The sequence below is a fragment of the Schistocerca nitens genome, chromosome 1 (assembly GCF_023898315.1).
Source record: "Schistocerca nitens isolate TAMUIC-IGC-003100 chromosome 1, iqSchNite1.1, whole genome shotgun sequence".
Classification (NCBI taxonomy): Eukaryota; Metazoa; Arthropoda; class Insecta; order Orthoptera; family Acrididae; genus Schistocerca; species Schistocerca nitens.
The window spans coordinates 1,216,114,658-1,216,133,069 of NC_064614.1; the positions used below are offsets into that span (position 1 = coordinate 1,216,114,658).

An 18,412-nucleotide genomic window follows, 5' to 3' on the forward strand; every position below is an offset into this window, starting at 1 on the left:
CACAGGTGGAGCAGCTCTTGGAATGAGAGGATATTCAGCAAATAGACTGGCCTGCACTTATCATTTAAATCCCATTGAACTCTTGTGGGATGCTGTGGGGAAACGTGTTGCACCACAGACACATGCAGCAATATCCAACCAGCAGTTGTCAACAATGTTGAGGGGAGGAATTGAATTCCCCACCCCAAGAACTCCTTACAACCATGTGGCCAGCATGGGAGCACATTGCAGAGCATGCATTGCCATCTGTGGTGACAACACATCCTATCAAAAACCATATCCCACTTTTTATAACATGCATGAATCATGGTGACTTCATTGTAATTATTGTCTTTGAATAAAAGTGTCGTTTCTGTTTGACTACCATTGTCACCTCAGTCTTCACTGAAAATATTTCTCTCTGCTAGCCTAATTCAAAAGCAGCTTTCACATCTAATCCTGGTACTGCTGATCCCACTGTCTGACATTTTGCACACCAGACCTACAACCGAGTTTTGTTGCCCCTCCCACACCCCCCTCCCCTCCTCCGAATCTAAACAATATCCTTGTGAGACACTGTGCTCCTTCTGCACCCACCTCCTAACCTCCTGATCATTCCCGCTGTAAGACTTACCCTTGCATCCTCTTAACACTACCTGTACAATGCTTGTAACTGGCAAACACATACTGTGAAATGACATATATCATGTACTATCTGTTATGTAAACACTGTTCGCTATTCTACATTGGCATGATTACTATCAACTTACCAGTTAGGATAAATGGGCATAGACAGAGGGTGTATACTAGCCACAATATCCTGTTGCAGAACATGCTTTACAATGTGACATTGCTGCAGAGAGTCTGCATCTGATCAGATATGCTTGCCTAGGATGTATGGGAGGGAACATTTGATAAGGGAAGGATGGCAACTGTCAGAATGTGAGTATTGTTGTTTTTTAGTAAGTTTACTGTGAGCAGAAGTATGTAGCTGATCTTCAGTGAGGATGAAGTCAACGTCAATGAAAGTTACACAGGATCTGGAATAGGACCCCGTGAAATTTAAATGGGAGAATGTGTTTAGAGATTCCAAAAATTTTTGCGTCATTCTTATCGTGTGTCAATAAGGCAAAAATTTCATAATTGGATCTAAACCAAACAAGAATGATCTATGGAAACACTATAGCTACTTTATTATTTACAAAAATATTACATCAAATTCGCAACATGAGAATGTGTTCAGAAATCATCATCATTATTGTTATATTTGTGCATCATCACCACTATAAGAGAATCTCTCCACCGGTTTTTTTTCCCCAAATTGATGTTCTGAAGGAGAGTTGGATGAAGTATGAAACCACAAATGCCAATTTCAACTAGGAGTTGCCGGAATTCCTGACGAGTGAACCACGTAGCTGCCTCTGGTCAAGAGACCCATTTGAGCATCAAGTAATGTGTCATTGATCACTTTATCAGCAAACATTAGCTGTTGTGGAGTTAATTTCCTCAGCTTAACTGCATAACCCCTTGCCAATGTCAAGAATTCATCGTCTTCAGCTTCCAAATACCGTGTGGGCATTATGAAACGATCGTGTGATTGAGGAGCCATCATTACTTTTTTGCTGGATGCTGCAAATGAAGAACTGGATGTTTGCTCTGATGAAGTCAATCCGGGTGTGTGAACTGGAACCTATATAAACAGAAATATTTGGTCAAAATTAAGAATGAAAGTACAGAGTAAAATTTAAAAAAATGCTAAATACACACTTTCAATTAAAGTTTATTTGTTATGGTAAATACCTACATACACTAAATGTAAATAACTGATTATTTCAATTTCAGATTCCTCAAAGTGAAGGAAGGTGCTCGTAAGTTTCTAGGAAAATGACAATCTTTGCTCTGTCTTGGAGTGGCTGATGGAAAACACATATTCACATAAAGAAACAAGCAAATTCTGACTCTCTTTACATCAGCTACAAAGGCACATTAAGCTTCGTATTAAGGGCAATAGTTGATACAAATTATGAAGTTTTAATGGCTGCCACTGGAATGAGCCAGACTGATGTGATTAAAAACATGCATATCTACGACAGTCTCAAAGGGAGGGGGGGGGGGGGGGGGGAGGACTAAACATTCCATTTTCTGAGAACCTTTCAAAAACCACCTAGACTGATCCAGATATTTTCATTTCTGATGAGACATTCCAGTTGAACGATATTTTGATGAAGACATATTCTGTTTGCTCAGTGATGAATTACATATATCGTATCCCTATAGCAAGGAGAGTTGTTGAAATTGTTTTCATAATTTTGGTTTCCAGTTTCACAGTACCATACTTGGAAAGCATATCACTCTATTGCCTATGACTGTAAATACTGCAGTTATATATACCAGTAGTTATAGCGTGCTCGTGTTTACATAATCTTTTCATGAAGACATTTCAGCATTTATGTCTATACCGGTAATCAGTGGCTTCCCAAATGAAGATTTGGAATCTCAAACAGCTTCGAACAGTTGCAGTTATGCTTCTTCTATGTCTGCCTCTTTCCCGCAATTATTTTGACAGTTAAGGAAGAGGTGCATGGCAAGAGAACAAGGTTTGGATATTCACTTTCTTTTTTCTAAAATACAAAATTAATATGGTATTATCATTTTATTGTTGCATGTCCACTTCCGACATTTCACTGCCTTGAGTATCAGCTGCACTAGTTGATTCACCTCGATCCGACATTTTCTGGTGCAACAAAAAAATCAGTTCATTGAAATACCAGAGACCCTGAACATAACTCTTTCAATCATTAACCTTCCATAATTCTTACCGAAAAGTGGACCTAAGTTTGTTTATTTTTTTCACTACACTATCACAAGACGCATCTGGCTCTAGACATTTCAGTTTTTGTATTAAAACATTGTATGTGGTTGCTTTTTTTCCACAATTGGAATAAGCAGCACATTTTGTATCCCAAAGTTCAGAAAGATTGCAGTAACAGTCAATAAAATCTAAAAGTGCACCTTTCTTTTTCATATATGTCATGATGGTGACGGAATGAGGGTCTAGTGACGACAATTAGATTATCAGAGAGAACTGCACAGTTTATAGTCACAAAAGACAAGTCTGCCATCCTGCCTGTATTGCGCAGATATCTCTGGTAATCGTACAGTTTATCACTCTGATATGATGATGTCTCATGTGATAAACTGCATAGTTAAATTGAAGGTATGTAGATACCTTTAATAACTTTACCCAGGCTGTTAGCTACCGGTATGCACATCCCTCAGTGAAGTTTACCGATGAGACAAAAGAAAATAACGGCATCAATTACGAGTACGTCAATGTGACAATTATAATGAAAATAAAATAAACATGTTTTCAGTGTCTGCAGAAAGCCGCGTGTACAGTCACTATTTATGCCCAGTCATGACATCCACAATATTACAAAAAGTCTATATTTATTCTGTATTGCAGATTCTAATATTTACTATTCATGTCATTTTTGTGATAACAAGGCTTAATATACAAAGCTTGTAGGCACTGTGACATAGAGTCTATCTTTGAACTTTTGCAAAATCCTTACTTCATCGTCAATAATACACTACATTTGTCTTTCTTGGAAACGTTTGGCAACAGTATCCCAGTTCAAAAATAATTGCTTCCCATTAATCTCATTGTGTAGGGCTTTCTACGTGATAAGATGAATATTTTTGAGAATTTTCCAGCGCATACAAGTGTTTGCACGTCATGTAAATTATGAACTACAGTTGAGTATTCTATAAACTTTAGAAGCTACTGTATATTTTTCCAGAAATCATTCCCCCTTATCGCAGTGCTGGCACTTCTGTGATTAGTGCAATATTCCCACATTTTTCCGCTCACTGACCCCATTGCTCCTAACCTAGTGTATGAAATTTTACAATCGTGACAAATTTTGCTCTTATGAATTCAACTACAGCGATGTAATAAAGTGTATTGCACCATTTATGACTGTCAGTTGTATTACCTATTAGTTTCCCCTTCAACAATAGCGTATATTATCAACATTTATTGTACAACCCACATTGTTATGTGGCTCTGTTATGTTGCAGTCACAGTGGCACCGATATCAGTGAATTCCGCCAACGACCGACATTGGACAAAGATGGTCCATCTTTTCAAATCAATATGCCACTTAGGCTGCGGTCACATAGTCAGTCCCATCTCCCAAACATACAGTCTTCGGATGACAATCATTGAAAATCAAATCAGTTCATTTTTTCGGTCAAATTGATGCCGTTCTTGCACATGAAATATGGAACGTGAGAAACTGTTAAGTTTAATCCAAGAAAGAGTGCGTTAGAGGCAGCCTGAGGGTGAAAATATCATAATCGGTATATAGTCTGGAATCTAAGGACTGAAATCACAGGTTTATTCAAAACCTCAGGTACGCACAATCTTTTTTGGAAATTTTAGGCATAGATTATAACTTCAAAAATTAATTTGTTCAAGAGAAGAGGATGGCATGTCTATTATGCTTATAGCTACTGTACTGGATGTTTTTGTGGTAGGTTTTTATTAGTTGTGTACAAATTATTATTACTGCTTAGTGGTGTTTCATACCAGTAGGGTAGTAATACTGTTAATGTGAAGTGGTTTGCGTATGTGGTGTACGATATATATTGCCACTTTTACGGGCTTTAGTTTTTCAGAGTATCTTATGCTACACTGCATGCTTGTCTTTCACTCGTGTGCTAAAGGGCAGTCACTGCAAGTTAACTTACATGCGTTAGCACAACTTTATATAAATACAGCAAAAACAGTGTGTTGCATTTCAGTATCACCATGAATTATCTGAAGTATGTGACAGAACATTTCTACCGTCATCTCATATACTCTTAAAACTTGTATGGTTATTTCGATAACTGAGGACAGAGTGTATGGTACTCACCATGTTCTTCACGAGACAGGAAAGCTTTTTTCGGTGTGGGATTATAACATCGAAAAGTAATTTGTTCAAGTGACAAGGATGACTTATCTTTTGCTTAAAGTTACTGTAATGGATCTTTCTGGGTTGTGGTAGTGGACATCAGCTGTCTACAAATTATTATTCCTGCTTACTGGCATTGTTTTTATGGCAGTAGGGTGGTGATTCTGTTACATGAAATAGTTTGCAAATGTGATGTACGTGTTTCCACTTTTCAGTGCTGTATGTGTTCAGAGTATCTTACTCTAAACTTTGTCTGTCTTTGATGCGTATAGTGAATGAGTCATTGAAGGTTAATTTATGTATGCCTGCACAATATTAAACATACTCAGCAAAGAGATTTTGAGTAGCCCCTACTTGTAGAGGTGTGAGTTGAGGTCTATTAAAAAATCCAGTTCTCACATTAAAGATGCAGTTCTCGTTCAAGCAAAACCAGAAGTGACTCTTTGATATTTGACATCTGTCAATTACATCTTTCTAATAATTGGGCCTATATCACATTCTGGAAAATACAGTTTCAATGCTTGTGTGTGCTATGTTAGATGTTATTTACGATGCTCTAAAAACTAATTTAAAATTTAATATTTTCGCTAGCAACATTCTATCTGAAATAATAGTGCCACCAGGAATATTGATACCTGTGGACAAGGGCAATGCTACCATTGTTTTGGACAAGCAGGATTATATTCAAAAGTGCAGTGTTTAATGTCTGATTCAGCATATCGGGGGGGGGGGGGGGGGGAGATTCCTTATCGCAGGAGACTATCAAGAGTCTCAATTGTTATTGGTCATATTTTGCGGAAATACGATGTAAAGTGTGTGTTTCAACTACCATCAAATATCAGGGTTCTTTTAAGTTCCATAAAGGGCAATCTAGGCTTGCATAAGATGAGCGTATACCATGTTTCTTGCAGTTCTGGCGTGTCATACATTGGTCAGACTACAAGGACTATGGAGGACCAGTGTACTGAGAGCAAAAGTGGCACACATTCTCACAACAGCCGAGCGGATCTGCCATTGTCTTGGCACCAGTCATCCAATAGAATATAACAACATGGAGGTTCTGACATACACTTCATGTATGTTTACACTCTGCAAGTCACCCAACGGTGTGTGGCGGAGGGCACTTTACGTGCCACTATCGTTACCTTCCTTTCCTGTTCCAGTTGTGTATGGTTCGTGGAAAGAACGACTGCCGGAAAGCCTCCGTGCGCACTTGAATCTCTCTAATTTTACATTCGTGATCTCCTCAGGGGGTATAAGTAGGGGGAAGCAATATATTCGATACCTCATCCAGAAACGCACCCTCTCGAAACCTGGACAGCAAGCTACACCGCGAAGCAGAGCGCCTCTCTTGCAGAGTCTGCCACTTGAGTTTGCTAAACATCTTTGTAACGCTATCATGCTTACCAAATAACCCTGTGACAAAACGCGCCACTCTTCTTTGGATCTTCTCTATCTCCTGTCAACCTGACCTGTCAAACCAGCAGCAGTCCTCGATTAAAATAAAAACAAGTTTGGTGTAAATCTAGGTGACCAGACAATGTCATACGGAATTTTTGACCATCGCTCTTTCATTTCATCTATTTCTCATGGCTATTTCCAAGGCAGGTAATGGAAAAAAAATATTAGTGCCAGCCAGTTTATTATTGCTGTTTGTAAGGACCTTTGCATGACATGAAGTACTGTCTCCAACCTTCCACAAGTGGTGCTAATATTCGACAACTAGCTGGAAATTATTTCCTGGACAGAATACTATACCATCAAGAAAAAAGAAAGCACAGGAAACATGTAACGTGTGCTCAGAAAGGAGGAGCGGCAGCCAAGAAAAAAGATGCATCTTCTCAGTGCAGTGTATGTAAAGTGGTGTTTTGTGTGCAACCATGCTTCCAGCTCTATCACATGAAAAAGGACTACCAGAAGTAATAAGTCATTTTCCTTGACATACTCTTCAGTTTCACTGTGTATAGACATATAAACTCATCATTTTACTCATATATCGTCCATAACACACTACAATAATTTGTTTTAATCCTACAATCGGCACTGTTTTTCTCACCTACTGATGAAAGATGTGTGAGTACAACGATATAACATTTGCATAAAGAGCAATTAATAAACTTTTTTTCTAAGCTTGCACCTGAGAGTCAAAGTAAAATGCCCAGCACTGGGGGGCGGAGATGTTGTCACAGGAGTAAGCAGATTTAGGTGTTTGCCAATCTAAGTGTTAATCATGTGATAATTCATGAGACATGTGCATTTTACTAACTACTGGTTATTGTTTAAATATGATGTATTATTTGAAACAGAATTAGTTTCTGCAGCTGCAATGTGCAATGCTGCTGCAATTTTATTCAATAAGTTAAAACTTTGTTTTAATATTTTGAATGAAAGCAATGTGCCAGAAATTCATTCATTACTAACCTTATTCTGAAATGTTAAATATAATAATTATCGCATAGATATATGCTCCCAAAGAATTTTGGACCAAAATATTATTCAAAAAATTTTGTTTGGGGAACTGGGTTTTTGTTTTGTTTTAAATGTGTAGTATGAACACATGCATGGATGCATATATTGTTATTTCAGGCATATTATGAGGTCAAACAACACTTTTTTCTTGTTTTTAGACTGTAAAACGTGGACTATTATTTGAACAATTTGCCATTTTATGTTCAACACCACCACGTCTTTTGTTAGCAATTTCGTAGTGGTAATTATTCTCTCACCTTATTGAACATTGCAGGTAGCACAAAGTGTCAGAAAACTGAAATTCAGTTTAAAAACAATTCTCAGGGTCTTATACAGATTTCCCATTTCATTCACATACAGTATATCTCAGATAACAGCGTAGTTTCTTGTTGAACTCTCTCCATTTGGTTCTTCACTTTTAGAGCTGCATCATCAGGTGATCCACAGAGATGTCCAGACGTGTAAAATACTTCTCCATTCCCTTTGCAGTGATCAAACTTTTCACATAGGCACACCCCTTTAACACTACCTTCTTTAAATTCCCTAAATTTACAATACGCACAACTGTCATGATGAGCAGAAGGCCTGTCCTTGATTATTGTAACAACTTCCATAGTGATATTTACACTAGGAAGTTTGGAAACGAAGTAACCACAGGGACTTGTGTTTCAACCAGCACAGTGTTCACACTGCGCTTGAAGGGTGGTGGAGTGGTTAAGTTACAATAACCAGTGCAATCGTAGCTGTAATTAGTATTGTTAAGTATGAAATTTTCACTCTGCATTGGGCTGCGTGTTGATATGAAACTGCCTCACAGATTAAAACTGTTTGCTGGACCTTTGCCTTTTTACAGGCAAATGCTCTACCAACTGAGTTATCCAAGCACATCTAGATGAAGAGAGAGAAAAAAAATTGCAGCACTCAGGCATCTGGGAAGACATAAATCATAATCTTGGGGAAATATTATCTACCAAATGAAAACCTGATGATCAATGAACTGCAGATGGTATGCATTTGGGCAGTGTAAGATTTCAAAACCTGATATGTATGGAATGAAAATTTTCTGGATATGTCACTCTAAACACTTCTATCCATTGAAAAGGCTGGCATATCTAAAAAAAAGAAGGAAATGAAAGAGGTAAAAATGTTTCTTTCAGTGGTGTCACTCATCTTGCAACAGACTATTCAGTATTTGCTGAAATATCATCAATGGATAGTTTCTTCACACCTATGGATCTGGCAGATTTCATACTATAGCGTTGGTTGACAGTTGTAGGAATAGTAATAGTCTTACTAAATAAAACATTTGTATGTAGAGAATTTTCGCCAAAGAAAAGCAGGAAGGAACATATTGCAGAATTGGGTTTCACTTGTGATCATACAAAACTATGGTACATGCCAAAAAAGAGTAAGAGTGTAGTGCTATTTTCTACAACTACTGAGCATGCTTCTAAGCCTGACATAATAAAGTGCTATAATGAATAGAAAGGTAGGTGGACTCATTAGATCAGTTGGTGCATACTTACTCCTGTATCACATGTCGTATTTTTTAATGAAAACCTGACGTCGTTGAACTCACTGAAGATTTGGTTCAATCACATATCAAAACTAGGACTTCAGAAAGCTGGAGGTTGAGGATGGCACAGCGGTCGGTCTGCTCCGTTGGGCCTTCATAGCCAGTTTGGACGGAGTTTATTTTTTAGTGCAGTACTAACAGAATAAAAACTCTTAGAAAAGTAGCATTGTTACATGCGTGACACTAAAAAAGGAAAAATACAGAAACCTGTTAGTAGTAACTGCAGAAGAAACTTCGCGGTGAGCATTCAACCTCTATAGCGAAGTGCAGTAACTGCTCTAGTGACACAAAAACAGAATGTTTCCAGGATTAAAGTCTATTGATATAGTTTGAAAATTTATAAGAAATATAGAGGAACTTTTTCCAGGGTTTACCATTCAATGAATTTTAGAAAAAACAATAAAAAAAGTACTTAACAACATCAAATATTTACACTGGTTGGTTTAAAAGAGGGAAAGGGACCAAACTACGAGGTCATCGGTCCCTTGTTCTTAATAAAACAATGCCACAAGTGTGAGAATGAAACAGACAAGACATATAACACAAAACAGAAAGACCACAAAAATGAAGGAAAGGCAACCAACACCAAAAGGACAAGAAAACAACAAAGAGATGCAAGAAACAGAAGACAGCAAAACAAGGAAGCAGATTACAGCGGCTGGCCGACCATGACAGTAAAAAGGAAAAGCCAGCCACCCTGCAACACATTAAAACTTACAACGTAAAAGCATTAGGGTGGAGGACACAGAGGGACAAATGACATGTGCTAAAACTCAGATCGAATGATAAAACCCACCCTCACGGATGAAAAGTAAAACCAAATCAGCCGATCAGGCATTGTCTGCTAAAATCAATGATAATGAAGTCACAGGGCAGCCAAAGAAGGACAAAGCAGAAGAATATGAGCCACTGGCACCGCACCGACACTCAGGCAGGTCTTCACGGTGCAGGAGGTAGCCGTGGGTCGCCCAGGCCTAGCCAATGTGGAGCCAGCAGAGAACCACAGAGTCCCTGCGAGAGGTCCTCATCGAGGACTTCTACACATTCGTGGTCCCGTTAATGGCTCACAGTTTGTTGTGTGTACTGAGATTTTGCCATTCTGCTTCCCAAAGCTGAAAACCCTAGCAGCGTAATAACGAACACAGGTCAGTTGTGGGGATGCCCATCTCCAGATGTGGTTTCCAGGTAGCCTGTTTGGCCAGCCTGTCAGCAAGTTCTTTTCTTCTTTTTCTGAGATTCTGACATGACCAGGAGTCCAGGCAAACAACACTGAACAACTGGACCGTCCCAGGGCATAGATGGACTCCTGGATGGACGCTACCAAAGGTTGATGAGGGTAGCACTGGTTGATAGATTTCAGGCTGCTCAAGGAGTCAGTACATAGAAGACTTCCCAGGGGTTGAATGGAGATACTGAAGTGCACGAGAAATGGCCACCAGTCCTGCAGTGAATACACTGCAACCATCGGGTAAGGAATGCTGTTCAATATGGCGGCCGTGAACATAGGCAAAGCCAACATGACCATCTGCCATCGAGCTTTCAGTGTAAACCACTTCAGAGCCCCAGAACATGTCAAGAATCAAGAGGAAGTGACAGCGGAGAGCCGCAGGGTTAACGGAGTCCTTAGGGCCACATGAAAGCTCCAGACGAAGCTGCGGCCGAGGCATACACCATGGAGGCGTACATGAACGGGCCGGGCCGCAAGTGGAGGTGGTAAAGGGAAGTTCAGAGAGAAGGGACCGCATGTGAACTGCAATCATTTGCCCAACCTGGGCCGCCGATGCAAGAGATGGACTGCCGCAGGTGGGAAAAGGAGCAATAATTTGAATGCTCAGGAGAACCACGAATGTGTGCTACGTAACTGGCGAGCAGTTATCCATGTCACATCTGCAATGGAGGGACTCCAGCCTCCATCACTACGCTGGTCACTGGACTCAACCTAAAAGCTCCTGTCGCTGGTCCAACCCCACAGTGGCACACAGGGTCGAGTAAATGCAATGCTGAGGGCACTGCCGAACCATAAACCACACTCCCATAGTCAATTCGGGATTGGACAAGGGCTCTGTAAAGCCACAGCAGCATAAAGCAATCTGCACCGCAATTGGTGTTGCTCAGGCAACAGAGGAGGGCATTGAGGTCCTGCCAGCACTTCTGCTTAAGCTGACGAAGATGATGGAGCAAAGTCAATCTAGCGTCGAAAACCAGCCCTAAGAATAAATTAGTCTCCACTACAGTGTGTGGCACGTCATAAAAGTAAAGTTCTGGGTCCGGATGAGTGGTACGATGCCGACAGAAGTGCATGACAAACGACTTTGCGGATGAAAACTGGAAGGCGTGGGCTAGAGCCCATGGGTGCGCCTTATGGATGGCTCACTGTGAGTGACAGTAACACCAGTACTGGAGCAGCAGTACAAAATGCAGAAGTCGTCTGAGACGGAGGGCCCGACAGTTGCTGCTAGACCGTTAATGCTACTAGGCTGTTAATGGCCATTACAAATAGAGAGAGACATGCAATACAGAGCCCTGTGGGACTCTATTCTCCCGGATATGGACTTAACTATGGGAGGCATCAACTTGGACACCGAAAGTACGGAGCGGCAGGAAGTTTTGGATAAAAATCGGGAATGGGCCCCAGATACCCTACTCATACAATATGGCAAGGATATGATGTCGCCAGGTCGTGTCGTGCTTTACATAACTCAAAAAAGACAGCAACCAGGTGTTGCTGTCTGGAAAAGGCTGTTCGGATGGCAGACTCGAAGGACACAAGATTATCAGCAGTAGAGGGACCCTGGCGGAAGCCACCCTGGCACAGAGCCAGTATGCCACGTGACTCCAAGACCTGACCCAAACGCCAACACACAATACATTCCAGCATCTTACAAAGTACGTTGGTGAGGCTGATGGGCCTATAGCTATCCACATGAAGTGGGTTTTTACCAGTTCTGAGCACCAGAATGATGGTGCTCGCCCACCATTGCGATGGAAAGACGAAATCACACCATATCTGGTTGAAGGTTATGAGTAGATGTCGCTTGTAGTCCGATGAGAGAATTTTAATCATCTGGCTGTAGATACGATCAAGCCCAGGAGCTGTCGGTGCAATGTGCAAGGGCACTGAGGAGCTCCCACTCTGTAAATGGGTTGTTACAGCATTCACTGTGGCATATAGTGAATGAGAGGACGTTCCCTTCCAGCCGCCGTTTCAGAGTGCGAAAGGCTGGGGAGTAATTCTCCAATGCAGAGGCCCGAGCAAAGTGCTCGGGAATCGCGTTTGCGCTCGGCAATCGCGTTTGCGTCAGTAGATAACATGCCATTTATGGCAAAACCGGGAACACCTGTTGGGGTCTGGTACCTGAATAGACGTTTGATATTTGCCCGGACTTGGGAAGGTGATGTATGGCACCCAATGGTCGAGATGTAGCTCTCCCAACACTGCTGCTTCCATTGTTTGATAAGTTGGCGAACGAGGGCATGGAGCCGTTTAAAGGTTATGAGGTGCTCCAGGGAAGGGTGCCGCTGTAGAGCTCGGCGACGCTCCTTAATTGCTTCAGCAACTTCCGGCGACCACCAAGGGACTGCCTTATGCCTCAGACACCTTAAAGAGTGAGGGATCGCATTTTCTACTGCAGAAACAATTGTTGTAGTCACCTGCTCAACCATCACATTGATGTTACCATGTGGGGCACATTCAACGGTGACAGCAGAGGTGAAAGTTACTCACTCTGCTTTGTTTAAAGCCTATCGGGGCAGGCGTCCGTGTGCCTGACACCGAGGCAGTGACAGGCAGATGGGGAAGTGGTCACTACCACACAGGTCGTCATGTGCTCTCCAGTGGATAGATGGGAGAAGTCCTGGGCTGCATATTGATAAATCAATGGCCGAGTAATTACCATGAGCAACACTGAAATGAGTGGAGGCCCCAGTATTTAAGAGGCAGAGGTCAAACTCAGTGAAGTTTCGACGTCTCTGCCTCAACCAGCAAGCACAGTGACACCCTACAAGGGGTTATGGGCATTAAAATCTCCCAAAAGGAGGAAAGGTTAAGGGAGTTGATCAATCAGTGCGACTGCACCATCTTGCGGAAGATATACATTGCAGACAGTTATTTCCTGCATCATCCTTATTCTGACTACCACTGCTTCAAGAGGGAATTGATGGGGCACAGGTTCACTACAGACTGAGTTTAGTACATAAACGCAAACTCCACCTGACACTCGACTATAGTTGCTACGGTTCCTGTAATATCCCTCATAGCCGTGGCAGAGTGGGGTCCATATTGCCAGGAACCAGGTTTCCTGAAGGGAAATGCAGATAGCAGGTGTTGGTTGGTTTAAAGGCGGGAGAAGGGACTAAACTATGAGGTCATCGGTCCCTTGTTCCTAATAAAGCAATGCCACATGTTTGAGAATAAAACGGAGGAAACAGATAACACAAAATGGAAAGAAAAGAAAAGCCACAAGAATGAAGGGAAGGCAAAGTACACTAAAAGGATCAAAAGAGGACAAGAAAACAACAGAGAGGTGCTAGAAACAGAAGAGAGTAAAATATGAAAGCAGATTACAGTGGCTGGCCAACTGAATAAGAAGAGAAAGCCAGCCACTCTGCAACATATTAAAACCTCCACCCTAAAAGCACTAGGGTGGACACGGGACAAAGGCTATGCACTAAAACCTACACAGAAGTATAAAACCCACTCCCACAGATAAAACGTAAAACTAAAGCTGCTGTGGAGTTATTGTTGACCAACACCGAAGGAATGGTGCTGGGAAAGTTAAAAGTCTGCCGCAGAGCGGCTAAAAGTGGGCCGTTCAGCAAGAGGTGGACAACTGTCATTTGGGAATCACAGAGAGACTGAGGTGGGCCCTTGTGACGGAGTAGGTAACCATGCGTTACTCACATGCGGAGCCCGCAGAGGACAACTGATTCCCTGCGAGAGGCCTGCATGGAAAACTTCCATACATTCATAGTCTCCTTAATGACACGTGTGTGCTGTTATGCCATCCCGTCTCCCAAAGCTGGAAAACCCTGCGGTGTAAGACCGAACACAGGTCAGTTTCGGAGATGCTTATCTCCAGAAGCGGTTTCTGTGCCACCTGTTTGGCCAGCCTGTCGGCAAGTTCATTGCCAGGGATTCCAACATGACCTGGGGTCCACACAAACACCACGGAACCGCAGGACTGTTCCAGGGCATAGATGCACCCATGAATGGATGCAGATCAATAGCTTGTAGGCTGCTCAATGAGTCAGTACACAGGAGAAACGACTCGCTAGGGCTTGAACAGATGTACCCAAGAGCACGAGCTATGGTCGTCACCTCTGCAGTGAAAACACAGCAGCGAACTGGCAAAAAGTGCTACTCAATATGTCCTCCATGAACATAGGCAAAGACTACGTGACCGTCAGCCATGGGGCCGTCAGTGTAAACTGCGTCAGAGCCCTGGAACACTTCAAGAATCCAGAGGAAGTGACAGCAGAGAGCCGCAGGGTTAACGGAGTCCTCAGGGCCATGCAAAAGGTCCAGACAAAGCTGCATCCGAGGCGTACATCATGGAGGCATATGTGAATGGACCACAATAGAGGTGGTAAAGGGAAGGAATCCAGTTCAGAGAGAAGGGACTGCATGCGAATCGCAATCGCTAGCCCCAATCTGGGCTACTAATGAGGAAGATGGACTGCCACGGGCAGGAAAAGGAGATGGTAATTTGGATGCTCAGGGGAACTATGAATGTGTGCTGCATAACTGGCAAGCAGTTGCACACGTCTGATCTGCAGTGGAGGGAGACCGGCCTCCACCAGTGTGCTGGTCACCGGACTCATCCTAAAAGCTACTGTCGCTTCCACAGTGGTGCACAGGGTCAAGTAAATGCAATGCTGAAGGCGCTGCTGAACCATAAACCACACTCACATAGTCAATTCGGGATTGGACAAGGGCTCTGTAGAACTGCAGCAGCATACAACGATCTGCACCCCAAATGGTGTTGCTCAGGCAATGGAGGGCATTGAGGTGCTGCCAGCACTTCCGCTTAAGCTGGTGAAGATGAGGGAGCCACATCAGTTAAGCATCAAAAACCAGTCCTAGGAATTGATGTCTCCATTACAGTGAGTGGATCATCATTAAGGTAAAGTGCTGGTTCCGGATGAATGGTATGACGCCGACAGAAGTGCATGACACAAGAGTTTGTGGTTGAAAACTGGAAGCCATGGGCTAGAGCCCATGACTGCACCTTGTGGATGGCTCCCTGGAGGTGCCGCTCAGCAACACCAGTACTCGTGATGCAGTAAGAAATGCAGAAGTCGTCTGCATACAGAGAGGGTGAGGCGGACGGCCATACAGCTGCTGCTAGACCGTTAATGGCCACTAAAAATAGAGATACACTCAATACAGAGCCCTGTGGGACTCCATTCTCCTGGATATCAATAGAACTATGGGAGTCACCAACTTGGACACGGAAAGTACGGAGAGACAGAAAGTCTTGGATAAAAATTGGGCGTGGTGCTCGGGGACCCCACTCATACAATGTGGCAAGGATATGATGTCGCCAGGTCATGTCGTATGCTTTATGTACATCAAAAAAGCCGATCAGCCCAAGGAGCTGTGTCGTGGCAATGTGCAAGGGCACCAAGGAGCTCCCACTCTGTAAATGGGGCATTATAGGATTCACCGCAGCATGCAGTAAATGAGAGGACATTCCCTTCCAGCCAACGTTCGTGTGTGCAAAAGGATGAGGGGTAATTCTCCAACGCAGAGGCTCAAGCATAGTGCTCAGCAAAGTGCTTGGCAATTGCGTTTGCGTCGGTTCATAGCTCGCCATTTCTTGTAACACCAGAGACAGCTGTTGGGGCCTGGTACCCAAAAAGACATTTGATCTTTGTGCAGACTTGGGAAGTTGACGTGTGACACCCAATGCTGGAGACGTATGTCTCCCAACACCCTCCTTCCGTTGCTTGATAAGGTAGCGAACACGGGCACAGAGGCGTTTAAAGGCTATGAGGTGCTCCAGGGAAGGGTGCCGCTGTAGAGCTCGACAACACTCCTTAATAGCTTCAGCAACTTCTGGCGACCACCAAGGGACTGCCTTACGCCTCAGGCACCCTAAAGAGTGAGGGATCACATTTTCTGCCGCAGAAACAATTGTGCGCTAGTCACCTGCTCAACCATAACATCGATGTTACCGTGTGGGGGAGATTCAGTGGTGACAGCAGAGGTGAAAGTTCCCCCCTCCACCTTGTTCAAAGCCCATCTGGACAGGCGTCTGTGTGCCTGACGCTGGGGTAGTGACAGGAAGATGGGAAAGTGGTCACTACCACATAGGTCGTCATGTGCTCTCCAGTAGATAAATGGGAGAAGTCCTGGGCTGCATATTGATAAATCAATGGCCGAGTAATTACCATGAGCCACACTGAAATGTGTGGCAGCCCCAGTATTTAAGAGGCAGAGGTCGAAGTCAGACAGTCAAGTTTCGACATCTCTGCCTCGGCCAGTAAGCATGGTACCACCCCACAAGGGGTTATGGGCATTAAAATCTCCCAAAAGTAGGAAAGGATTAGGGAGTTGATCAACCCATGCAGCTAATACATTCAGGGGTACTGCACCATCTGGAGGGAGATATTCATTGCAGACAGTTACTTCCTGTGTCATCCGTATTCTGACAGCCACAGTTTCAAGAGGGGTTTGAAGGGACACAGGTTCACTACAGACTGAGTTTAGGACATAAACGCAAACTACACCTGACACTCCACTTGATTATGGTCGCTATGGTTCCTGTAACATCTCTTACAGCCATGGAGGGCAGGGGACCGCATTGCTGGGAACCAGGTTTCCTGGAGGGCAACACAGATAGCAGGTGGAAAGCTTAACAGTTGCCGTAGCTGAGCCATGCAATGGAAGAAAAACCACTGCAATTCCACTGGAGGATGACATTGTGAGACTGGGAAGGCATGTAATATTCATTGAGGCAGTTTACGCCTCAGAGTCACCTGCTGCCACCAATTTATTGCCTGAGCAGTCTATATCCATTGTGTCTGAGGGTCCAGCGAGATCTAGGTCCTCAGTGGATGCCAAAATCTCCAGCATAGTCTCAGACGCAGAGCTTGTAGGTAGCGGTGGTCTGGGTGCCTTCGCAATTTCCTTGGTCTTAGGGGTTTTCTTTTTGGATTTCTCTCGCTTGTCCTTGGGTTTCCCTGACTGGGAGGACTTCACTGGTTCAATCTCCAGGACTGAGGATGAGCGTGAAGCCCTACGTCCAGCAGGTTTTGGGCTCTTCGGCCAGTGGCAAATGTCGTCTTTCACACTAGAAGAAGCCTGGGAAGGGAGTGACCCAAGGGACCCTTTCCTAGTGAGAGACGCTGAAGAAGACTTACACTTCTCCAGTCTAGAAGTGGGGACTCACGTCCCCAATGGTGGGGGGGGGGGGGGGGGGATCGGGGGGGGTGTTTCTCCCGAAGTAGGTGGTGCAGGAGCAACAGGGAGGGAAATTCCCCTCCACCATCAAGGGTGCGGGTGTAGTCTTCTAGCTCTGAGAGGTGACCTGAGTTTGCAGAACTGATAGTTCCAGAAATGTAGCGGCGGCATAAGACAATGTCATACGCATAGGATGCAGGCGTTCAAATTTTCTCTTAGCCTCAGTGTAGGTCAGTCAGTCCAGGGTCTTGTACTCCATGATTCTCCTTTCTGAAGAATCGTGCAGACAGGCGAGCAAGGTGAATGGTGCTCTCCGCAGTTGACACAGATGGGAGGCAGGGCACATGGAGTATTGGGAAGTCCGCAATCTCGGCATGTGACGCTGGAAGTACAGCGGGAAGACATATGGCTGTACTTCCAGCACTTAAAGCACCGCATCACACCGGTAGACCATCACCTTGACCTTCTCGAGCAATGTATCACCTTCAAAGGCCAGGATGAAGGCACTGGTGGCAACCTGATTATCCTTTGGACCCCGGTGGACACACCTGATGACATGTACACCTCGCCGCTCTAAATTAGCCCGCAGCTCATCGGCAGACTGCAAAAGATGATCTCTGTGAAATATGGCACCCTGGACAATATTTAAGCTCTTATGTGGCGTGATGGTTACAGAAACATCCCCCAGCTTGTGACAAGCGAGTAACTGCCATGACTGGGCAGAGGATGCTGTTTTGATCAAGACTGACCATGATCTCATTTTAGACAAGCCCTCCACCTCCCCGAACTTGTCCTCTAAATGCTCAGCAAAAAACTGGTGCTTCGTTGTCATAAAAGATCTCCCAGGGGGATAGGCATCGACCCCTTGGCATACGTGGGGAGTGAACGGCACAGGGGGCTATAACCAACAGGGTACATGGCAGCCCCACCCCAACGGACTGGCTACCATGCTGGATATCAGGTGCAAAGAAGTCCATGGTCATCGTCGACACAGAAATCGACACTGCATTGTGCATGTTGGAA

At 43.8% G+C, this 18,412-nt stretch overlaps 1 protein-coding gene across 1 annotated transcript in view; it reads right to left on the minus strand.

Annotated features, from left to right (window-relative positions):
• Window positions 1-1,147: 1,147 nt before the first annotated feature.
• LOC126201295 (uncharacterized) overlaps window positions 1,148-18,412 on the minus strand; it is a 63,444-nt gene continuing 46,179 nt past the window's right edge. Inside the window, exon 3 of the mRNA XM_049936774.1 lies at window positions 1,148-1,669. Coding sequence (XP_049792731.1) covers window positions 1,352-1,669 — 318 coding nt within the window. The 3' untranslated portion in view covers window positions 1,148-1,351. The remainder of the gene's footprint in view (window positions 1,670-18,412) is intronic.